Consider the following 21,854-nt stretch of genomic DNA (forward strand, 5'->3'; position numbering starts at 1 on the left):
TTCATTTTCCCTAGGCCCACAGTTCAGGTGTAGTCCAAAGATCTCTGGTGTAATCAAGTTGTCCCAAATCTTGCCTTGGGGGCTCAGTCTAGCAGAGAAAGACATACTGACTTTTCCAAAAGAGGCCAACATGAGTAAGTGGACGAGGTTGTAAACATGGATACAATACAATAAAGCAAAACAAAATAAAATAAAATAAATGACAGTGGCAGGCTAGTGAGGGATTCAAGTCATGCACTGACCAAAGGCTGATGGCGTCATCCAGTGTGGAAACAGTGTACTAAGAAAAAGCGTAGTTACAGAAGGTTTATAAATTGGTACATATATGCATGTGTGTGTATGCCTGCATGGTTTCACTCATATGAGCCTGTAAGCATTGTTGTTCAGTGCATGTGTCTGATCAAAACTCGATATTTCATTAGGATGTATATTTGTATGAATCTACGTATTTAAAATACTCAAGCCACTGTGTGAATACATTGTGTACCTTTGTATGTATTCCTAATCATATGCACTTATTTAAAGTGGTTATGCTTATGGTCGTTTTCTTTGGTGTCTTCCTCACAGAGAAAGAAGAGGTTCTAAAATATATCTTTTTTAATTTTAAAAAGTTTTATTAGAGTTGTTTCTTTTAAAAAATTTGTCTAATTTTAACCTTTACAAGTGCAGCTTTATTACACAGATATATTACATAATGGTGAAGTCTGGGCTTTTAGTGTAACCATCACTCAAGCAATGTGTATTGTAACCATTAAGTAATTTCTCATGTCTTACTGCGCTCCCATTCTCCCACCTTTCTCAGCCACCAGTGTTTATTATTTTGAACACTATGTCCTGGTATAAACATTATTTAGCTTTTGCTTATAAGTGAGAACATGCAGTTTTGACTTTCTGTTTCTGAGATATTTCACTTAAGATAATGGTCAACACACATATGAAAAAATTATCAACTTCATTGATCATTTTTAATGGAGGTAACTTGCTTCTAGCACTACTAGTTAAATTTACTTCTTCTTCATGGTGAATTTCACATTTTTTGTGTTTTCCTTCCAGTGATTTTCTTTTTGGCATCTAGAGTCAAGCCAAGGTAACTAGAAAGAAAAGAAATTGCTGAATCAAAACCCTCTCCTTCCCATGAATCCACATAAAGTTGTAGCAGAAAATACTTCTTCCTACATGAATATGTGAAGAGTTACTAAGTCCATTCTCTGTGTATTTAGATATATGTGATAATGTACAGAAATGAATTCATACAAACTGGCCAACTAGGACATATGTACCAACACAAACAAGCGTGACACAGCAGATATATATGCTGAAAATATCAAAATATACCAAGAAAGAAAAACAGTAGTATTTATGTGTTCATGCAGGCTTTGTTTGATATGGCTAGATACAGAAGTGAGAGAAACATCTTACAATAGCATAAAATAGCACATGATTTTCTTTCATATTTTTACCCCTTTTTACCATCATAATTAAAGGAAGAACTCAAGCTTCACCTAGTTACTCAGATAGTAGGTGATAATCCTCAATCTCAATTACATCTTTTGAAGATTACCCATGAATAATTTCATGTTGTTTCAGTTTGATAACTTTCCTTAAACTCTCAGGGCATCTTCTCCTTTTCTTCATTTTGTGGGCATATGCTTAGTAAAGACTATCATGAAAAGTCATTACCTGGGGTGTGGATGTAGATATGTACAAACATGTTGTAAATGAATAAAATTTATAATTATAATAAAGTAACACAAAAATTAATTGAAATGTTTAAAAACTTGATTATCAATGAAATGACACTGGCCAGATAATTGAAAGATGAAAATTTTGTACTGTTTTAGATTTCTGTCCAATAATAATGGTTAATATTTATTGAGAACTGTATATTTGCCAGATACTGTATTAGAAAACTACATGAATTATTAAATATTTACAACATTTCTACAAGGAAGGCAGGTATGATCATTATTTCCTTGCTTATTCTGCAATTGAGGAAACTGGAGAACAGAGAGGTAGGTAACTTTCTTCTGGTCACACAGCCTTCTGTTGCACATCCAATTGCCTTTTGGTTGACAATCAACAGTTTATTGTTTTGCCACAGCATAGCTGAAAACAAACAAACAGAAACCTGTGGGCTTCCTCTCTCTATTCTAACTTAATCCTTGCAAAAACACCTAAGTGACTTTACAAACTGAAACTTCTTAATGATGCGCTGGCGAATTTGCTTGGTCTTGATGCTGTAGACAATGGGGTTCATGAGCGGTGGTACCAGCAGATACACATAGGACGTGAGGAGGTGTACAACGCGGGGCAGATGTTCACCAAAATGATGAACAAGAGACAGCCCAATCATGGGAATGTAGAAGAGCAGCACAGCACAGACATGCGAGGCACAGGTGTTGAGGGCTCGGAGTCGCTGCTGGCGGGAGGCAATGCTGAGCACGGTGCGAAGAATAAGGGCGTATGAGAGGAAGATGAGCAGGGAGTCCACAGCCACAGTGCAAGCCACAACAAAGAGCCCATAGATGTGATTGACAATGATGCTAGAGCAGGCCAGCTTCATGATCTCCAGGTGGAGACAATAAGCATGGGCCAGCACATGCGAGCGGCAGTATTGGAAGCGCTTCAGGAGGAATGGCAAGGGGAGGATGAGGAGGGCACTTCTAAGCACGGAGCTTAACCCCATCTTGACAATACATGCAGGTGTCAGGACAGTGGAGTAACGCAATGGGTTGCAGATGGCCACGTAGCGGTCAATGGACATGGATAATAGAACTGATGACTCCACTAGAGACAAGGTGTGGATGAAGTAGAGCTGAGTGAAACAGGCAGACCTGCCAATCTCTCTTGCATCAAACCAAAAAATGCCCAGCACAGTGGGCAATGTGGAAAGGCAAAGGCCTAAGTCTGTGAGAGCTAGTATGGCCAAGAAATAGTACATGGGTTCATGAAGAGTGGCATCAGTATGGATGACATGGAGAATGGTGAGGTTCCCCAAGATAACTGTCAAGTAGATGGAGCAGAAGGGAACAGAGATCCACCCATGGAGATCTAGACCTTGGAAGCCCATCAGAAAGAAAGTGGCTCACCTGCATGTTCCATGACCAGCCAGTAAGGAAGGATCTGCAGAGGGCATCGGGAAGAACCGGGCAGGGGCTGATCTATTAGCCTTTTCTATTGGATCTAGGAAGGAGACTCTTGGTGGGTGAGGAGGCAAATAGTAGTAGGCAAATCTGAAGCCTGGAACAAGGGAACATCTTGGAAGAATCTTGGACTTCAGAAAGCAATTCTAGAAAAGGGGAGTTTGGGACTTAGTTCTGAGAGATATGAGGAGAGATGTGTGTCTCTAATAGCAGGGCAATTAAGCCAGAACTTAATTGAGATGTGGAGGCAGAAGAGATGTATACCGGGTTTGAAGCACATGGAGCAAAGGAGAAAAATCTGAAATCAGCAGGAGAAGCCCATAATCTCTAGAATGAGGAAACTAAATCGGAAAGCACTCAGAGTGAGTTATGCCTGGGGGGCTTGGATTGATATGACATCTAGGTATCCAGGTCTGTTCCTGTAATATCCGAACTGAATTCTCCTTTGTTCTGCCTCCATAAATTTTATTTAATTGCATTGAAAAATGCTCTATTGTGTTTTATATATATAAGTGCAGTGTGACTAGTACATTGTTTATCATATGCATTAAAATCATAAAATAGATAACATGTATTAAACACATTACAAACTTGTTAATTTTGTAAATGCCTAATGTGTATTACATCATTCAACTCTGACAGCAATTCTATCTTGTAAGTTTTATTCTTAGGAGCATAGTACAGGTGAAAAATTGTGACACAGAGTGGTAAAGTGACCTGGGTAAGTTTACAGAGCAAGTAAGGATGAGGATGAAATTTAGACCCTGGCTGTGTACTGCAAAGCCTATGTTATTGGAAATTAAACCATGTTTTTCTACTACTATTGCACAATACTTTAGCTGTTATAAGAGAACATTAAAAAATAAAATTTTAAACCCCATGATTTTCCTGTCTTGGAGAAGTCTACAAATAGATATTTCCATTATGTGAGTAGCATTCAATAAGTCAAGATGGTAACAATAGAAGACACATGTTTTAGAGACCAAGTCCAGTTTGGGATTTGCTGAATTTAACTTTAGAAATAAATTTCTGGGGAGAGGGTCTAGAGGACATTATATATAGTGATTGTGGTGTGATAGAGGGCTTGAGTTACAGGTATGCACCATGAATATGGAGAAAATTCCTAGGAGATGCAAGCTGAAAAGGAAAGATGCATTATTAGTTCATAAAACTGGTAACTTTTAAATGAGGGCAGGTCATAATATTAAAACTAGAAATGGGATAGAGAACGGAGAATCGGAGAAATAGGGTGAAAGTAGTAGTACACAATGTCAATAAAATCAAGCCACCACTGTTGACTACAAAAAAAAAAAAAAAAAAAAAAAAAAAAAAAAAAAAAAGATGAAGTAGGTCAAGGTATTTTTCTTTCTTTTTTTTTTTTTTTTAATATCATTTTACTTACAATGACTAACTCATGGTTAATTTTTCAGAGACTGTTTCAATAGACTGAAAAAGCATTATAAGGGCTTAACTTATTAGTGGGTGAGGAAGATTAAGTAAAAAGTTTATAATCTGTGTCATTTCCCTCTGAGAGAAAATCTACAGATGGATGAGAATATTAGGATTTTGTAGGAAAGAAAGATAGGAAGTTGAGAGTATTCTTTCAAGATTTTTTCCTGGTAAAGTAGAGGCATGTTGAATGTCCTCTACTGAAGAAAGAATATCATCCCTCTAGCTTTTGCCACTCACATTTCAAATGCAAACAAGTAACAGTAAATCAATAGCATAATAATTAATATAAGAATAAAACCATTATTTTATTATTTCAAAAGAGAAGAAAAAAGGGATATAAAGAGAGATGGCAAAGAGAGAAGGAGAAATAAAAAAAAAAAAGATGTGGAGACTTGAAAGGGAGCTGGGCTGAGAAGGAAAATGTAGCTATCAAAGAATTTGCAGAGTTTGCTGTGAGCAGCTTAGGCAGTGATGAAAGCCCTTACAGGATTAAGAGCATTGATTAAGTGAGAAAATGGCAACATATCTTAATAAGAAATAGGGATAAAGAGAAAATTTTCTATCAATAAAAAGATGCAAATAAAAGTTTAAATATATGTATGACTTTTCAGCCAGAAGACACAGATTCCATCTATCTTACTCTGAGTCATTTCAGAGTTAGAGAAATACCAGAAACATTTAGAGGTCGTCTATTTTCACTTCTATGTCTCCAGACAGAGAAGAGTTATCCTGCCTACCTAGTGAGTGGTTACAATAATAATATTCTATCCCATTTATTTTCTCACTTTCAAAATACATTCCTTGCATATTATAATGTGGATATGAGTAAGAGTAAAATGTGCAAGCCATGAGGAATAAAATAGGTAAAAGCACATCATGATTCACACCCAAGAAATGGAAATGCTGTATCATCAGAGCTCACAAGCCTAGCACAGATTTGGAACTTAATTAAAGTCTTCTCAATACATGTTGAATAAATGTATGTGTGAATGGATAAAAAGAGATGAAATGCAGTAGGAATTACACAGAATAGTATTTAGTGCAGCTACTGTCCATTTATTTTCTTCTCAATAGCACTTACCTCCAGTTCAGTGGATCAGAGAAGTGTCATCTGATTTCCTCCACTAAACTACATGACACGTGGCTCTTTCAGCTCTTATTGAATGAAATAAAGGCATGTCATCCTAGGGTTTATGACAGAGACAGAAAAGAGGTGGGCTGGGCAATGATCCTGATGAGACTCTGATTCCCTCTGCTCGTATTCCTCACATAGTTGCACACAAAGTTGTTGACTATTATCAGCATCTGTCTTTACAACAGTCTCCAAAATACCTTCCAAGTACAATCATTACCTTATCTTACTGTAGAGCTTAATTGTTACAAAGTGCTGTCAAATCCACATGATACAATGTAAGGTGAGGAAGGTAGAAAAACTAGTGCTTCGAATGATGAGAGAAGAGATGAGAGGTAGCAAGGATTAAGCAAAATGATGAACATGGCTTTACACGATTAAACAAAATGACAAAGCTAGTACTAGAACCACAGGTCAATCTCGGGTCCATCTGCCCCTCAAAACTGACACGATGAGGGGATTTAACAAATAGCTAAGACTGAGAGCTCAGTATGTGGCTCAGGTTCCCTGTGCTTAGCGATCTCTGTGTTCTGACTGTTGTCTAAGTGCTTCTGCTTGCAATGCATACCTGAGCCCTGGCAATTGAAGAGAAAAGGGCTTGGAGGACACACTTCCATCCAGAGCTCAGGTTTGATGGTAGCTCAGCTCCAAGAATATCCCCTGTTTAGAATCAAGGTCTTTTTGAAGAGCTCAGAAGCTTCTCTTCAGGAGCCTTTCTCAAGTCTGAGAATTCCCTGAAGAGTTCTTATGGCTCTTTTCTGAGGATAGAGATCATGAGAGGCTGGGAAACTCCAGTACTTGGATAATGTAATGAGGTACAAAGATCAAGTGTTAAAAGGGGAATCTATCATGTCCGTGATCTGTGGGCAAGGAATACTAAAAGGTTTTTATTGTAACAGAAACTTTGGGAAAGCTTTGAAGTTGTAACCAGGGCCATTGTCTGCTTTAATTTTTTTGTGGAATGCCCATAACAGCAAAGCAAGATAACAAATATTTTTTAACATGAGTTGTGTTTTTTCTTGTTTGGCACATAGCCCAGGTGAAATGAGAGAAAGTATCAACAGTAACATGTGAGAGACTTATAATTTTTGTAAAACAGCAGATTAGTGGTTTAAGAAAACCTGTTGTGATTTATTTTAATGTCTAGTTTACAAAACACTAGATGATACTTTTAACTAATATGTTTACAAAATTTTTTTTTTACAATTAATGTTTTAAAACTTGTTTAAACCTTGAAACCAAAATTTATACTACCTATTTACATAAATGCCCTTCTATGACATTTTTACAACTTTCACTGACAAACTTAGACATGCTAAACTTTGTTTGGTTTATAACCTTCCTTACTAAGGGTGCAATCTTACAGCTTTTAAAATATTTATTTACCCTTTTATGTGTTTTTTTGTATCTTACTTTCTGGGCCTCTCTTTCTCTTTGCCTTCCTTACCTCTTTCTCTCTTTCTCTTTCTTTCACACACATTCTCTTTCTATCTTTTGACATACCTTAACCCTTTTTGTAACATTTTTCTGGCCGGAGCAGGATTTTGTCTTGGGCTGGTGGTCTTTTACCCTACTGGTACAGATGTTGCACTTTTTTGCCTGCAAGGTTTTTGGCATGAGGCCTTGAACCATCTTGCTGCTGTTGACGTTTACGATATTAAGCAGGTTTTGCAACCTATCAGTTAATTAGGAAATTCTTTTGTACTGAGAAGCAAAGCTATATGGCTTGCTTCTAATTGTTCCTTACTAATTTGTGAGCTATCTGTAATTTCTTTCCCTTTAGAGGTTACCACTTTACTTAAATCAGATTTTAAAAGAGCCACGTTTAAAGGTCTTACAAATACTTAAATTTTACTTAAATTTTAGTAGAAAATTACAATTTAGGATGTTGCTTGTTTGCAAAGAACACACAAAACTTCAATGTGGAACACCTGCAGAAAGCCGCGTGTAGGTATGCGGACCTGGCCCTGTCCAGTGGCTGCTTGTTGTTCGTCTTTGTGCTGCTCGCTCCTCCTGCCTGGGCAATGTTTGCTGGCCTTGGGCTGACTTAAAGGCTGCTGCTGGAGGAGCAAGTTTTACTTCTGAAATGGCCTCTGATTCCTCTAAAGGAGGAACGTCAGGTGGATCTGGCCACTCTTTGATAAAATATGGAGGAGGGTCTGACAGACTCCTTCTTTTTCCTCATCTATTTTTTCTTTTTTCTTAGCTGGGTTATCTTTAATTTTCTCATCCCTTTTTGCTCAGCTATTTCTTTATAAAGCAATGAAAGACAAAGCAACAGAAGAACGGAGTAAGAAAGCACAAACGGATTGAAAACAACTGATAGAGAACTTGAACTTTTCGAGCCTGATGCAGGAAGGCAGAGATAGGACAGTCAGAGTCTGATTAGCAGGCTGAGCCCTACAGCAGGGCAAAGTCTTAGCCTCATTACTGGGCTGATGCCGACAGCCAGGCAGAGAAGGTCCTGGTCATGACGGTGGTTGCATGGGAGGCTCAACAGAACTTTGCCAATTAAGAGCGTGCAACTCACACATAAGATCCTCACAGTCATCAAAAGGTGGTGCTTAAGGTTTAGGAGTAGACGGAGAGACAAAAGAGCTGGGTCTGCTTCCATATCAGCAATGGCTTCCTCTATCTTGGCAGTGTTCTCAGGAGAAAGTACTTCAAGGACGTCTTCAACTTCCTCTAAAGAGAAGAAGGAGGAGTTGGCCTCCAAGGACTCTTCTTGTGTCTGCAAAGACTCAAGGACAGTTCTAACAGAAGACAAGATAGAACAGATTGTAACAGGAAAAACATGCCCTTCCTTTTGAGCCACTTTAAGCTAGCTGCTGACCTTGTCCCAATCCTTAAGTTCTAAGGTTCTGTTAATGGAAAACCAAGGACAGAACTGATCTATCACCTCAAATAACTGAAAGAGTTTATCAGAAGAAACATTAACCCTTCTTTTTTAAATAAGAATTTTAGTAAAATTAAGATAGGCCGAATACTTTGTATTCGGTTGTCCCAGGGTTACCCTGAAATCCTCTGAGTTGCCCAAGCTTACCACAAGCTTATCAATCACAGTCCTCAGGAATTTCTCATCAATAAATCCTCCAATTCCACACTCAAGGCGTACCTTCACACCTCAAAGGAGAAGCCCATGTTGGAAAACACTCACATTGGCGTGCCAGATATAGGGTCCAGACCTATAGGGTTCTCTGAACACCTCCCTGTTGGTCCGGAGATGAGAAACTGTAGAAATAAAAGATACAGACACAGAGGTAGAGAAAAGAGAGTTTGGGCTCGGGGGTCCACTGCCAACCTGCAGTGGCCCCAAGTGCCTGGACACTCTGACTTTTATTGAATACAAAGCAGTGGGCAGGGAAGGTAGGGTGAGGTAATGGTGGTCCGTGACAGGGTCAGGTAAATCACGTGTCTTGAAGATAAGGGGCCCAAGACTTTCAAATAGCCAAGGTGAGAGGAAAACCTGATGGGTCATCACTCTTTGCATATTTGTCAGAAATATCAAGGATACTAAGATTATGTTACCATTATTAATTCTTGAGAAAAAGAGAAACCAGGTGCAGAAGCAGGGCGTGAAAGTAGACATGGAATGTGACCACTGAAGCACAGCATCACATGGAGACGGTTAAGCCCCTGGATGTCTGCCGCCTTCCCGGACAGCTGCCAGGCCCTGCCACAAGAGCTTGGAGAGGTGGAGTTTTCTCCTCACTCCCCCAAGGAAGGAGACATCTCCGTCACTTTGGACATCTCCTTCCCTAGCTGGCTAAAACGCTGGTGCTTCCACAGCGCTGGCGCTGCTGCACAGTGGAGGTGCCCTCCAGCAGACCTTATGTGGGTGTGACAGAGGGCTTAGGATCACTTTGTTCACAATGTCACCTCAGTTCCATGCTTCATAACCAGATCGACCATCATTAGTAAAATTAAAGGTTATATTGAGTATATATCTTTATGATTACAAGTGAATAACTATAAGATTATATATGATTATATAAAGGAATAACTATGTGACTACATTTCTAATTCTTTTCTAAATCAATATTTATATGGGAACAGGCTGAGGCTTCAGACCCTTGCTTCAGACAGCACTTAATGGGGTTTCCCTCCTACACTCAATGTCAAAAGTTTGTAAATTTTCTTCAGAACACTGCATATAAAGGTGCTTATACACAGCTTCCTTGATCCCTTAGAGAAATGAATGTGGGAGCTGAACAAATGTGAAGTGACCATATTTTAAGTCATATCTGATGATCAACTGAAATAGCAGTTGTTATGAACAACTCCTGGATGGAGGTGTTCCATTTTGAACAACTCCTGAATGGTCTTCATTAGTGCTCAGTGACACGCAGGCACAGACACACAGATGGAGGCCTACACTGATTCATAATTTGCAGTTTGTGAAAATGACTATTAAACTAAATAGTCATTCTGGTCTGTGTTGGATAAAAGACAACTCCAAATTATGTATCACTTCCCCCATCAAGAGATGGAATTTATTTCTCTTCCTTTGCATCTGAGCTTGTTCCATTCATGTTTAACTAATAGATGCAGTGGAAATTACCTTTTATTTGTTGCAGCTATAGGCCTTAACAAGATGAGAAGTTTCTATCCTGTTTTCTGGCATACTCTCTATTGTTTCTGAAAACAGTTTTTCTCAGAAACCAGCTAACATGCTCATAAAAGCCTAAGCTACATGGAGAAGCATATGTCAGAGCTTTGTTAAACTCAACACTGACAGCAAGCATCAGGTGCGAGCTTTGGGAATGAACCGTATTCAAAATGTATCCTCCATCCCAGTGAAGGTGTCCATTGGTACTTTTTGGAGAATAGACAAGATATCTCTGCTGAGCTCTGCACAAATTACAGAGCTATGACCAAATATATAATTGTTGTTTTGGGTCACTTAGTTTTGGAGTGGTTTACTATTCAGCTATTTTTGAATATGGTTCCTGGTCAAGAAACCTAATTTTCTTTGCAGTTGAATGAAGTCCCCAGCGTCATTTTCTCAATTACGCTGACCTTTGGCTTTAAGAAATAAACTTCTTCTCTATCAAAATAAACATCATTTTCACTAGTTCCTCTCAAGATCTTTATCAAGTATATTTACTCATGGCATTATAAAAATAAAAGTTCATTGCCTTGTTTACAATCTAAAACAAACATGGGCATTGCATGTGTTGGACACAGAGAAAACAAAGACATGAATGAGTCACCAAAAAATCTTATTTCTCTATGATGTTCAAAAGGTCCCTGTGGAATATTGTAGGAAAATATGTAAAAGGATTGAGAAAATATCAAATTTGGAGAAATTATTATAAATTCAGGATTAAAGATGACAATGTGTGTGTATATGTGTATGTGTGATTTTTGTGACTCTGCATATATTATCTCAACGTTTGGTAAGTGTTCATTCATTTATTTATTCACAGTTATTTGTGTTCATACTATGGGCTTCTCAGTGTGCCTGCAAATAGTATGAATCAGTAAGTAAGGCAGACAATCACTAGTCTCTTGAGATTCACATTCTAACATCAAATAATTGTTTAAGGCCCCACAAACATAGGTTATATATGCAAAAACAACATTTGGGACTCTAGGATGGCAAGGCAATTTACATGATAGGTAAAATGATTAATAAAGACAGAAAGATTGATATTTAAGAGAAGTTCAAAAGTCTATTTTGGCTGGAAATAGTCAGGAAAGACTTCATAGTGGAAATGCAGTCTTACTTAGATAAAAGATTGAGGAAAATAGTAAGATCTTCACTAATTACTTTTATATTGTAAAAAAAGATAACCTTTAGACAATGGGTATGATTAGCTGATTCTAAGAACGGAGTAAAATATGTATGCAGAAAAGGCTTAAAAAGCAATAGCCAGAGCTAAGAATGTTCCTATGAGAAGATAAATGTATTTTTTTTTTGTAACATGTGTCACTGAAATAAACAATGGAGACATGGTCATTTAGAGTTCTTTTAAAAAATGACCTTTGTTATAATGTAATTGAATAGTATGACTCCAGAAAAATAGCTTTTGTAGTATGAATTTATATTCATCCAAAAATGCAGTTAATATTCATATTTTAAAATTATTAAGTCTGTGCACAGTGTTTATGAATTTGATCAAATATTGCATCTTCAATAAAAATTGAAGAAATAATTCAGCTCTTCTCTTAATAGGACTTTTTGCTACGAATATAAATAAAAGTAGGAGAATACTTTTTTAAGACACATTTTATATAGGTACTTTTCTCATATTATTTTACTGGCATATTTTTAAAAGCAGGAAGCAGATGCTTCCAGTCTTCCTTTAAGACTAAAATTATTGGATGTACAATCTTAGAATCAGAGACCTGAAGTAATTTTCACAAACTCACGGGAACATAAGGGCACTTAGGGTACTGAGTGTCAAAAGTCCTTCATTCTATGAGCTCTATCTGACTATAAAATACAAGACCCCTCTAGTATATTGTACTTTCTCCCACTGAAACAGTCAATATCTATTTAGTTACCACTTATATATTCATTCCCTTTCTCATTCCTTTGATTAACTTCTTTTTGGACCAAGCTTCCCCACAACCTTTTCTCGGATTTGTCGGGTCTTCACGCAGTACACGATGGGATTCATCAGGGGTGGCACTAGCAGGAAAATATCAGCCATGAGGACGTGGATCATAGGGGGCACAACCCTGGCAAACCGGTGGAGCATCACAGCACTCAGCATGGGCATATAGAAGATAAGCACAGCACAGATGTGAGAGATGCACGTGTTGAGAGCCTTGAACTGCTCTCTAGGGGTAGCAATTCCCAATACAGTTTTAAAAATCATAATGTAGGAGAAGATAATAAACACCAAATCCAGCATAGTAGAAAGTGCTGCACAGAGTCCATAGACAACATTGACCGTGTTATCAGAACATGCCAGCTTCATGACATCCTGGTGGAGACAATAGGAGTGGGAGAGCAGGTTTTGATGACAGTATTTCAGCCATTGCAAGAGAAAGGGCAGTGGAAGGATCAAAAGAATATTCTTAGAAGTCAGAAAAACCCCTGTTTTGATGACTCTGGAGCTAGTTAAGATAGTGCTGTTATCTCAAAGGGTTGCGGATTGCCAGGTACCGGTCAAATGCCATTACAGACAGTACAGAGGCTTCACTGACTGTGAACAGATGGATAAAAAATTCCTGGGCAAAGCATGCAGCTGCATGAATTTCATGGACATCAAATAGAAATAGTCCCAAAGTCGTGGGTAAGGAAGAGAGAGACAGCCCTAGGTCAGAGATGGAGAGCATGGAAAGGAAATAGTACATAGGTTCATGGAGGCTTTGCTCTGTCTTGATTAATAAAAGGATGGTAAAATTACTCATCAGAGAAAGAAGGTATACGGATGAGAAAGGAATGGATATCCAGATGTGACTCTTCTCCAGACCGGGGATCCCAAGAAGGAGGAATCTAAGGACTTCCATTTCTGTGTCGTTAAGAGGAGGCATGAATACCTTTACTAGGTTCTTCTCTCAGTGACATTGGAAATGTCTTAAATGAAGTTATGGCAGAAAATATTCGTTTCTGTTACATTATAGATACTAAGAGTAGATACTTCTTAATGTCAAACATCTGTGTTCCTACTGTCAGTTCAGACTGAAAAAAAACAAAAAAGAAAAAAAGAAAGTTAAACATAAAAGCACATGGGAAGAATACAAGTTGCTTCCTCATCCAGGACTTTGTTGGAACTTGTTAAATTATCAGACAACTTAGGCTTTGCACATTTAACAATTCGAGACAATCCATTGACTACATGAAAATACTCATGTCTCAATCTTATAAAACCAGTTATCTTATTTCAATTTTATAAAAACTTCTTGAGCAAGGAAAGCAAAATTCTGAAGGGAACAGCACAATTTACTGTGAATTAGGAGGGAAATACATAAATTATTCCAAACCTATATTCCGACCAACATAAATGTATAGGATGAATATTTGAAATAATGGCAGAACTGGAAGTTCCTAATTATATGATCTTAGGGTTAAAAAAACCTTTAGAAAATATGGTCTTACCCTCCTTCCTATAGAGAAGGTAGTCTAAATCATGCTGAGTGGGTAGTCATCAGCCAACACATCCTAACTTCTTCCCAGTATTCCTATATTAACTAATATCTACAGCCTTCTGCTTTATTGTTGAATACTTAGATTCGTTTTTTTCTTTGAATTGAGTTGATATTTGATTTTAAAAAAAATTTTTAATCTTATTTTCTCTTCAGGTATGTAATCTAGTCCCATTTACACAAAATAGTTTCCTTATTTTCTTGATTATTATTTGATGTCTATCTTTTCCCTCAACTAGAATTTAAGGGTAGAGAATTACCTTACACTTTTCACTATTGCATTTCTAGCACCAAACACAGGAAGTGAAAATTAGTTGTAGCATCATAATTATTTACTGAATGGAGTATCATTTATCAAAGTTAAAGATGGTAATAATTTTCCCCATTCTTCAGGCTAAACTTCACTTATTGCATCAAATAAAATGTGTCTGATTTTTACCTCTTAGTTTGTCTTATTTTAAATTCCTCATTCAGTGCTCCTCAGACAGCAAAATGTATGATTCCTTAGTAACATCTCAGAACACAGTTCTTTGGTTGTTTTCCCAAGAGGGTGGCTATCTTTTCCAAAGTTGTTTTCTGTGTGGGTTGTATTATCTATTTTCATAATCATCTAGAAATTATTAACTATTTAAACATAAAATCTCCCTCATTTTTAATTACCTGTCAATGTTGGATTCAGACTTTTCTAAAGACATTGACAATATGAGACAGCTTTGGCTCCAATGAAGGTACAATTTCTTAACGCTTACAGATGGAGTCTATTGGCTTCTTTTTTGAGAGACTTTTCCCTTCTTCACCACCTCTCAATGTGCCCAAAGTTTTATTCCAGGACTTGCGTCCTTAGGTATCTATAGCTTATTAAAAATAAGTATCTGTAACTTAAGAGAAAGACTAAATCCCACATAATGACATAATATACATTACTTAGGTATTTACATCCTCTGAATCTTCTTATCTAAGCCACATAACTTGCTTTCTTTACTATACTAGGTGTAACTAAAACAATCTTGTGTCAGTAGACTGTGGCCATTTGTGTTCTTGCATTTGTCTCACCATTGCTTAAATATTGCATTATTTTTTAGAGGCAATCACTATTGAGATATAATTCAAATGTGTAGGACAAACACCAACAAACTTAATTATTGTATGATATATTATTGTATTTTAACTTGTAGTTAGTAATATGCCATTTTGGTTAATGATTTACATAGGTTTTCTCACTTAGGTTATTATTTTATCCATCTTATACATTAAAAAAACTTAGAAAGGTGCAATGACTTAAAGGAAAATCATGTTATAATATAGATATACATTCTTCTCACACATATACAGACTGGGCACGGCTGGATAGATATTCCTAATACTTCCACAGACACCCACTCCTACTGTGTACACTCTGTCTCTCCTTGAAAATTCTGCAATATTCTTAATCTCCATGAAATCTATTTCCTCTTGTTAATTTGACACTTAATCCACCCTTTCAGAGTCCAAACAGAAGATGTAATGCTAATTATGTCAGATATTTTGAAAAAGTAGAATTTTATCTTACCATTTTAAAATCAGTGTGATACTTCTCTATAAAGTCAATGATAAGAAAGTGATCAGAAGTAGGAAAAAATCATTTAAGCTCCTCTTTTACGCTTGCAGGCACTGTTTTATGAAGCCCTAAGAGCCCCTTGGGATGCCTAAGCCTGGGACTGTTTGAAGAATAAAAAGATACTTTATGGAAAATCTTCTAAAAGTTGACTCAAGGGACACAAATTTAGGACCAAACTTATAATGCAGGCTCAGGCAGAGAAAACTGCATGCAATCAGAAGTTGGGGGACAGGGAGGGGAGCATCACACACTTCTGTTGGGGGCGCTAGGGGAGGGACAGAGGGGGTTGGGGAGGTTGGGGAGGGACAACATGGGGAGAAATGCCAGGTATAGGTGACAGGGGCTGGAGGCAGCAAACCAGCTTGCCACATAAGTACCTATGCAACAATCCTGCATGATCTACACATGAACCCCAGAACCTAAAGTACGATACAAAAAAAACTGAAAAAAAAAAAAAAAAAAAAAAAAAAAAAGCTGGGGGTCCTATTCAAACTCAGCACCTTTATCAGCTCTTGATCTTGGCTCATTTTCCCTTCGCTGTAATTAGCTAGTACGTCGAGAGGCAGATCAGCTAGCTGTTTTAGAGTCCCAAGTTCTAAAAGAGATCAGATAATTAATATTGCATACTAATTTCCGTCCAACTGGAAATTATACTCCCCTGTCTATATGCTTATTGACCATTTACATCTCCTCCTTTTGAAGTATCTGTTCAAGGCTTTTATTCATTTTCTGTTGGATTATATACCTTTTTCACATTGATTTGAATGAAAAATCACTTTTTATATATGTAGGATATGTCATTTGTTAGCTAAGTATAGCATATTTGTTCTCTCACTATATCACTTGCCTCTTTAGTCCCTTAGTCAATCCTGTTTAGATTGACTGATGCCAATCGATGAAATCAGTCATGATAGTTTATTTAGATTTACACTATCTTTAATTGTTAGGCAGAAGATTCTCTTTGTAACAAGTATGAGCAAACATGGACCAGCAACCACATGTAGAGAGCTTGTCTTTTCAGTGTAAATCATATCTAATTTATTTAATATAATGCACTTAAGATCTAATTAGTTATGTGAAAATTAAAAAGAGACAAATTCACTCTGGATTTTCACTTTCTAACTGTAATACTTGTAAGTCTTTCTACCTTTGTTAATACACAAACACATACAAGTTCTTATACACTTGATGATAATGAATTGCTTTAGTACAGTGTTTCTCAAACTTTAATGTGCCAAAAAATTATCTGAAGAGTTTGTTAAAATATGTATTTTGATTCGGTAGATTTTGAATGGTGTATAAATTACTATATTTTTAATAAGTTCCAAGGTGATACTTGCACTGGTCCTCCAAGACCACCATGTTTGAGGCATGCTGCTTGACTACCATGCTACATGTTCTGCTAGATGGAAACAAATCTGTCCATCATGTTTGATTTGCTTGGGAGGTTATTCAGTTTTTATAAAAAGGAAAAAAAAAAGAGATAGAAATAAATAAACAAGCAAACTGTTTGCAGCAAGTTCGTCTTAAAAGTAAAACCTTTGGGAGGCTATACCTCAAGCCTGTAATCCCAGCACTTTGAGAGGCCAAGGTGGGCAGATCAGGAGGTCAGGAAATCAAGATCATCCTGGTCAACATGGTGAAACCCTGTCTCTACTAAAAATACTAAAAATTAGCTGGGCATGGTGGCGCGTGCCTGTAATCCCAGCTACTCAGGAGGCTGAGGCAGGAGAATTGCCTGAACCCAGGAGGCCGAGGTTGCGGTGAGCCGAGATCGCGCCATTGCACTCCAGCCTGGGTAACAAGAGCGAAACTCCATCTCAAAAAAAAAAAAAAAAATTGTCTTTTCTAAATTAAGTTGACTAAGAACTGCTTTTGTTGTGTTAAAATGACAATGTAGTGAGTCTTACATTTTTAAAAAAGGTTTTTATTTCTTTTATCAATTATACTACATTTGTTTGTTTGTTTATTATTTATTTATTTAGATGCTGGATTATTTCCAGGAGTTCTTGGGTGTCTCTTTAGCTTCTATTCCTGCTACTTTCTCTCCTCTCTTAGTGGGCCAGCTAGATTTGAATAAAAATTATATGAAAGTGGTGATGTAGGGTATCCTTGTTTGTCTTGAAATTTGGGAGAATGTTTTAGTATTTTATCATTGATTTTTAGACTTACTGCTTTTTATTGAGAAAAGGGTTTAAGTTTTACTTTCTAGAATTAAAGTAGTTATCGTCTATTCCTTGGTTTCTAAAAATCTTTTAAAATCATGATTGGCTATTATATGTTAGTGAACTATTTTTGCTTTTGTTGCAATAAAATATTTTCTAACAGGCTCTTGTTGTATTTAAATGTATTTTTAAGTTCTGATTATTTTAAGAATGTTAATGATGTCACAAAAACCAAAAGGAAAAATTTTTCTGGCCTATTTACTTCAAAAACATTAAGAAATCGGCAAACTCATTGGTACACACACATAAACACACACAAATATACTGTATCTTTTTTAATGTGGCATGTATGGGCTATTCAAATGCTCAAGCAAAAATAATGCATTCAATTAAGTGGATTGGGTTGAGTCCACACAATTAATTGAATATACTAAAGAGTATTTTCTCATGGTATTGATCATTTTTTCACAAGTATGTAGTAAAGTGACTAGAACAAAGTAGGCATTTAACAAATGACTTTTGAATATACTGATGCCAAATAATTAAATATGCATGCCTTCAATGAGCACTCTAAAAGACACTTAAAATGAGAATCTCCGCACAGTTTCTAGGATCGGTAATTTATCAAACAGCCTCAGACAATACAAAAAGAAATTGTAGAAAAGCATCTTGAACTAAAAATTGAGCTAAAAACTCTGGGAAAAAATTAATTTGTGAAATGGTCATACAGAAATAAAAAGTGTTTGAGAGAGTGGCAGAAAGATAGCAAAAGAAACAGAACAAGAATAATGCAAAGAAACAATTTTCTAATTTTCTTTCCAAATGTCTGCAAATATTAAAATATTTATTTTTGAGTCTCTTGCTATTGCCAGATTAAAAATTTATAGTACCACCATATTTCTGAAAATTCCTAATTCACAATGACTAGGGGCAACTTTAAATGGAAATATAATACTATATTTTATACATTTTAGGATGCACTTTTTTATATTTTAAGATCTCTGAAAAAGAAATTCAGCTGATAGTCAATAGCGTCTGTGATTTGATGCAATATGACACTAGCTTCTATAGTTTAGGGTTGGATAGAAGTCTAGAAGGCAGTAGGCTTCCAAATTATGTGAGGTCTTAAATGATCATATTTGTGGGCAACATACTAAAGAAAGGGCCCTGGTAAAACTAAGACGTTTAGGTTATACAGACAAGCAGTCATCTACTTTGAAAATTATGCTAGTGTTCTCATGTAACTCCTATATCTTAAAGGCATATTATTTCTACCTAATTCACATATTCTCTACATGGACTAAATGATGCTCCCTTTCTTCCCTTTTAATTTTATAGTGTTCCATCCCTTACAATGTTTTCCCCACACCTCTCACAAATGACCAATGTCTACAAAACAAACAAACAAACAAACAAACAAACAAACAAAACACAACACAACAGAACAATAACAACAAGACTTACTAGAATCTTCTTTAAAAAAGTATTCGAACTTGCCTTTTGGTAAGGTTTACATTCTTCACATTACTCTTTATACACTTTCATTCATGATGAATAAAAATGTCTTTTAACATCTCTCAAATGAAATCTTTCCATTTTCTCAAAGTTTCTCACTGGTTTCCTTTCTGAGGAATTTCTCTGTTACCAGATTGATCCTAGGTGCTGTGTAGTTGAGTGCAAGGTAATTTGTGTAACCATGGGGCTTAATAATTTACTATTTGATAATTACATTTAGGCTAGAATTTTTTATCCTTGGCACCAGTGACATTTTGGGCTGGATAATTTTTTTTGGGTACCGGCTATGCTGTGCATTAAAGAATGGTTAGTAGCATCTCCGACCTGTAACCGGGGGAAGTCAGTAACACACACATGCCCCCAGGTTGCAACAGTCAAAAATGTCCCCAGACATTGCCAAACATCTCTTGGAGGTAACATTGCTGCCAGTTGAGAAGCACTGTTTAAGGAGCCCCAGAGTTGAGCTTTAAATCCTTTAAAAACTACGTTCTTCATTTCAGAAACGTGAAAATCATTATGTTGACCATAAATCATCACCTCCTCATTGGCATTTATGTATCTTTAATTTACTTTTCATTCATTTTATTAAGACTGTCAAATTGCCCCAAAACACACATTATCTTAGAGATTCTTTTATGTGACATCTACGTACAATATCCTGAAACAATGAGATGCCTATTAAAGCCACCTAATTGCTACTCATCTTGTTACCAAAAGTGAAGTCTTCATATTGGCCTGCCTATCCTCACACTAGGAGAATATGAGCTTCTGTTTCTTTCAGTTAATAAAACATGTAAACAATTGCTTCATTGTACCACAACCACAACCCCATGTCTTTGTAAGGTTTTGGAAAAGGCAGATGGATATAGTCAGGGACCTCAAACACAGAAACAGTTCTTGCCCTGATCTGATTATAGGATTTCCTATATTAGGAAAAGTTTGTGAAAAGATATGTAGTTCTGAATTTAAAAACTAAAATATACTCAGGATAATACTATGCCGGAGTATCAGAGATGAGGTTTGAATCCCAGCTTTTGACTTCCTTTCTGTATGATGATATACTAAGATGATTAAAATGAACAAAGAGAAAGAGTTAATATAAAATTTAGGTCTAGCATTAAAAGAACTTGGTTTAGAGAGATTGAATGTGGACAATGAGGAATCTAAATTCTGCCAGAATTGCGAAAATTGTCACTTTTCTGTCTTAATTGTAATGTGTTACTTGGATCAGAGCTGCTATTATAAGACATTTATTATTATTCTAGTTATTGAATGTGAACAACGAGCAATCCAATTCTCTCAGAACTTTGGAAATTGTCACTTCTCTGTCTTGGTTGTAATGTGTTGCTTGTATCAGAGCTGCTATCACAAGACATTTATTTTTATTCTAGTTAACTGAAATGAGGGCCTTGGGCAATGCACTTCCTATTTCTGGTTTGATTCCCATTCTCGGTATCCAGAGTGAATAAAATAAGTCTATGATTAAAAAAATATGTGTTGATAATTCTTTGTGTCAAATATTACTTTTTCTCACATTTACCTTAAATATCTTACCAGACGTCCCTGTTTTCTATCACATATGTTAGTTATATAGCTGCCGTTGACACAATTTTGCTACAACTCTCACTCTAATCTGTTTAGTTTTTGCACAATAAACAATTGGGTTCATCAGTGGAGGTACAAGTAACAGAACATCTGCCATGAGAACATTAATGAGGGGAGAGACATGCTGGGCAAAGCGATGGACAACGGCCAGGTTGATGATGGGCAGGTAGAAGATGATCACGGCACAGATGTGTGAAGCACAAGTATTGAGAGCCTTAAGCTGCTCCTTTTTGGATGCAATTCCCAGTACAGTCTTGAGGATCAGGATGTAAGACACAAAAATGAGAATAAAGTCTACCATAAAGCAGAGTGCTCCAAAAAAGCCATAGATGACATCAATTCGGTTGTCAGAGCAGGCCAACTTCATCACATCCTGGTGGAGACAGTAGGAATGAGATAATTGTTTTTTCTTACAATATCTCAAGCTTCTTAAAGTGAAAGGGAAGGGAAGAACCAGGAGCATGCTCTTAAAGGAGAATACTATTCCTATTTGGGTAACTCTGACAGTTGTAAGAATTGAGCTGTATCTCAGAGGGTTGTGGGTGGCTAGGAACCTATCAAATGACATGATCAGGAGGACTGAGGACTCCAATGCCGAGAATCCATGAATGAAGAACTCCTGTGCAAAGCAGGCATTGGAAGAAATTTCTGGAGCATTGAACAGGAAGATCCTTAACATAGTCGGGAGAGAAGATAAAGACAAACCCAAGTCTGACATAGCCAACATGCAAAGAAAATAGTACATGGGCTCATGCAAAGAGGGCTCTGTCCTGATGATCAACAGAATGGTGCAATTTCCTAGAATAGCAATAAGATACACGCTGCAGATGGGGATAGAGATCCAGCTGTGTGCATATTCTAGCCCTGGCATCCCAACCAAGAAGAAGGTGGTAATTTCAACATATGACGTGTTGATAATGGACATGATACCCTCATAGGGCTCTGCAATGAAACATACAAGAGTATGTGTTAACAAAATAAGAATATCTGAAAATTTAGTAGAAAGAAAAGCAGTGTAAAATTTGTAACTGCTTTCAGTGTTCTTTTGACAGACAAAGCATTTATGTATCTATCATAGGAAGAAAGAAGAATATTGCTTTAGGCTAGAAACTGTCTACATAATACATTGGGAAATTATTACTGGA

The 21,854-nt window shown here is 36.7% G+C and overlaps 2 protein-coding genes across 2 annotated transcripts; both read right to left on the minus strand.

Annotated features, from left to right (window-relative positions):
* Positions 1-2,155: 2,155 nt before the first annotated feature.
* On the minus strand, positions 2,156-5,706 carry OR51G1 (olfactory receptor family 51 subfamily G member 1). The gene is given in 2 exon segments (XM_003923379.3): positions 2,156-3,084; positions 5,673-5,706. Coding segments are annotated over 2 exon segments (963 nt in total).
* A 14,980-nt stretch (positions 5,707-20,686) lies between these two features.
* Positions 20,687-21,634, minus strand: OR51A4 (olfactory receptor family 51 subfamily A member 4). The gene has a single exon (XM_003923834.3). It carries the CDS (start codon positions 21,632-21,634, stop codon positions 20,687-20,689), a length of 948 nt encoding a protein of 315 aa, XP_003923883.2.
* Between the last annotated feature and the right edge of the window lie 220 nt (positions 21,635-21,854).

Source organism: Saimiri boliviensis, chromosome 6 (assembly GCF_048565385.1).
Source record: "Saimiri boliviensis isolate mSaiBol1 chromosome 6, mSaiBol1.pri, whole genome shotgun sequence".
Lineage (NCBI taxonomy): Eukaryota > Metazoa > Chordata > Mammalia > Primates > Cebidae > Saimiri > Saimiri boliviensis.